The 2046-nt window shown below is 53.1% G+C and overlaps 1 protein-coding gene across 3 annotated transcripts in view; it reads right to left on the bottom strand.

Moving 5' to 3' along the window:
• The window catches only part of Pbld (phenazine biosynthesis like protein domain containing), a 24601-nt gene that overhangs the window by 4994 nt on the left and 17561 nt on the right, over positions 1 to 2046 (bottom strand). For all 3 annotated transcript variants that reach the window (XM_029542694.1, XM_029542693.1, XM_029542695.1), the window contains one exon: positions 674 to 762. In XM_029542694.1, coding sequence (XP_029398554.1) covers positions 674 to 762 — 89 coding nt within the window. The remainder of the gene's footprint in view (positions 1 to 673; positions 763 to 2046) is intronic.

Here is a 2046-nt window from a genome sequence, read left to right as displayed (position 1 = left end):
ACAATGTCCCAAGCTTCTGACCTTCAGGCTAGACTCCTCCCAGTTACCTAGCAACAGCAAGATAACAAGGCCACTATGAGGGGCTGCTTGGCCCCACCTTGTGCTCTCCCTCTTACTCTCTCCCCCTCGCTCTCCTAAGCCTTTACTTTCCTTACTCCCTCTCCAAGCTTTTACCTCTCTCTCTCTCTCTCTCTCTCTCTCTCTCTCTCTCTCTCTCTCTCTCTCTCTAAGCCTTCACCTTTCTTACTCTCTAACTCTCTTTCTCTTTTCCTTCCCCCTTCTTTCCTCTTGGCCATGACCCATCTCTCTCCCTCTCTTTCTGCTTTCTCTCTTTCCTCCTGTCTTTGTACAATAAAGCTCTAAAACCATAGACTGTCTCTGCTCATCAAGGCCCGCAGTGCTTGGATGATGGGATAGACTTTCTTCTAGCGAGCCGCACCTAACCTCCTGTCAAAAGGCCTTCCTGTGCTCCAGCCACAGACTGGACTAAGGACTCTCGCCTGCATGGGAACCTCGTTCCCTCTGCCCTCTTCCCATATCCCCGGAACCCCTATTCTGTTCTCAGCTCCTCTGTCATATCCAGCATGGGATGTCAGAGACTGAGAACCTTGTATCGGGGGCTGCCCCTTGTCCACCCCCCGCCATATGGGGTCAGTGGCTACGTGGTGTTTACCTGTCATAAGAATCGCTGAGCCGGACCATGAGGTTTTTGGTATCTGGAGAGTACCGGATGTCCTGGACCAGGGTGTCACCTATGGCTGCCTGTGAAGCAGACCAAAACTCCTTAGAGGGCCAGCTCCTCCTTGGTTGCTGGATGTCTGTCTAGCATTGCCAGAAGCCCCTGGTCAATCCCCAGCACCACATTAACTAAGCATGGGGATGTGTGCTTATAGCCGACAGGGAGAGGCAGAAAGGTCAGGGGTTTGGGGTCAGCCTTGGCTAGTAGCAAATGTTAGCACTAGGATACTCCAAGCCCCCGGCCTAACCATGTGACCCTTGACCTGCATTGCCAGGACAACAACCTTCAATCCCACAATCCACTTGGCTCAGTTCCCGCCCTCACTGGTGTGACATCATTTTCTGTATAAAATAGGAAGCCACCCCCTCCTTTTTCTCTCCTCTTCTCTACCCTTCTACCCACTTCGCTGCTCCCCCATTCCCGCATAATAAACCTCTCCCACGTGGAACACCTTAGCCTGGTCTGCTGCTTGGTTTATCTGCTCAAAATATAAAATTGGTGCAGAGACTTGGATTGATTGATTAAGCGGAAAAGCCAGCAGCCACCAGCACATGGTGTGCCCAAGGGGCACCTAGTGGACGCAGTGGTGGGTACCGAACACAACATCCACAGTAAGATTCCCACTGCCTCTCTCTTTCACACAGTGGCTCAGCTCGCAACTTCCCCTTCCCCTCTCCAAGCCAGAACTCTTGGTGACCCCACCTCCTGCTGGGTTTTTAAATCCCAGCCAAAGGGATCAACCACTATTAAGCCTTTGTCCCCATTCTTGGGTTGCCTGAGAAATGACCGGGGCTCACTCAAAGGGGTGAGGAGTGCAACTTCCTGCCATTTCCACCATGTGACACTGCTGTCCTGGGGCACAGAACCTTTAAACTAAGTCAGCTGTGCTAGTCTCATGTTCCTTATTGGCTGGGCTTCGCACAGACACCAGCATACTATTGGCAGGGTCTGTCAGTGGGGTGGGGCCTCCAGTTCACAGAACAGAACCTGGCTAGTTCTGCCCGAGAACTAAGGGGCCACTGACTCAGCTGGCACAGGAGAGACACTGCCCATCTGCACCTTGCTCTCTCAGAAGCTGCTCTTTCCGTACAGCCCCCCAGCGGGTCGGGTCCCCCAGCGGGTTGGCTGAAATCCCTGGCCAGGGTGGAACTCTTCCCACAGTAAGTCCAGGACTTACTGGGTAGCCACTAGAGGTCCTTGTGACGACTTGGGCACTCTAGCCTGGCTGATTTCCTTTTTGGTTTCTGAGTTGTTCTCTGGGATGCCGGTAACACCAGGAACCTCCAGAGCATGGGCAACCACGTGTC

Source organism: Mus pahari, chromosome 9 (genome assembly GCF_900095145.1).
Source record: "Mus pahari chromosome 9, PAHARI_EIJ_v1.1, whole genome shotgun sequence".
Taxonomy (NCBI): domain Eukaryota; kingdom Metazoa; phylum Chordata; class Mammalia; order Rodentia; family Muridae; genus Mus; species Mus pahari.
Note: the sequence above shows the minus strand (reverse complement) of the source record. Positions and strands in the feature narration are given on the sequence as shown.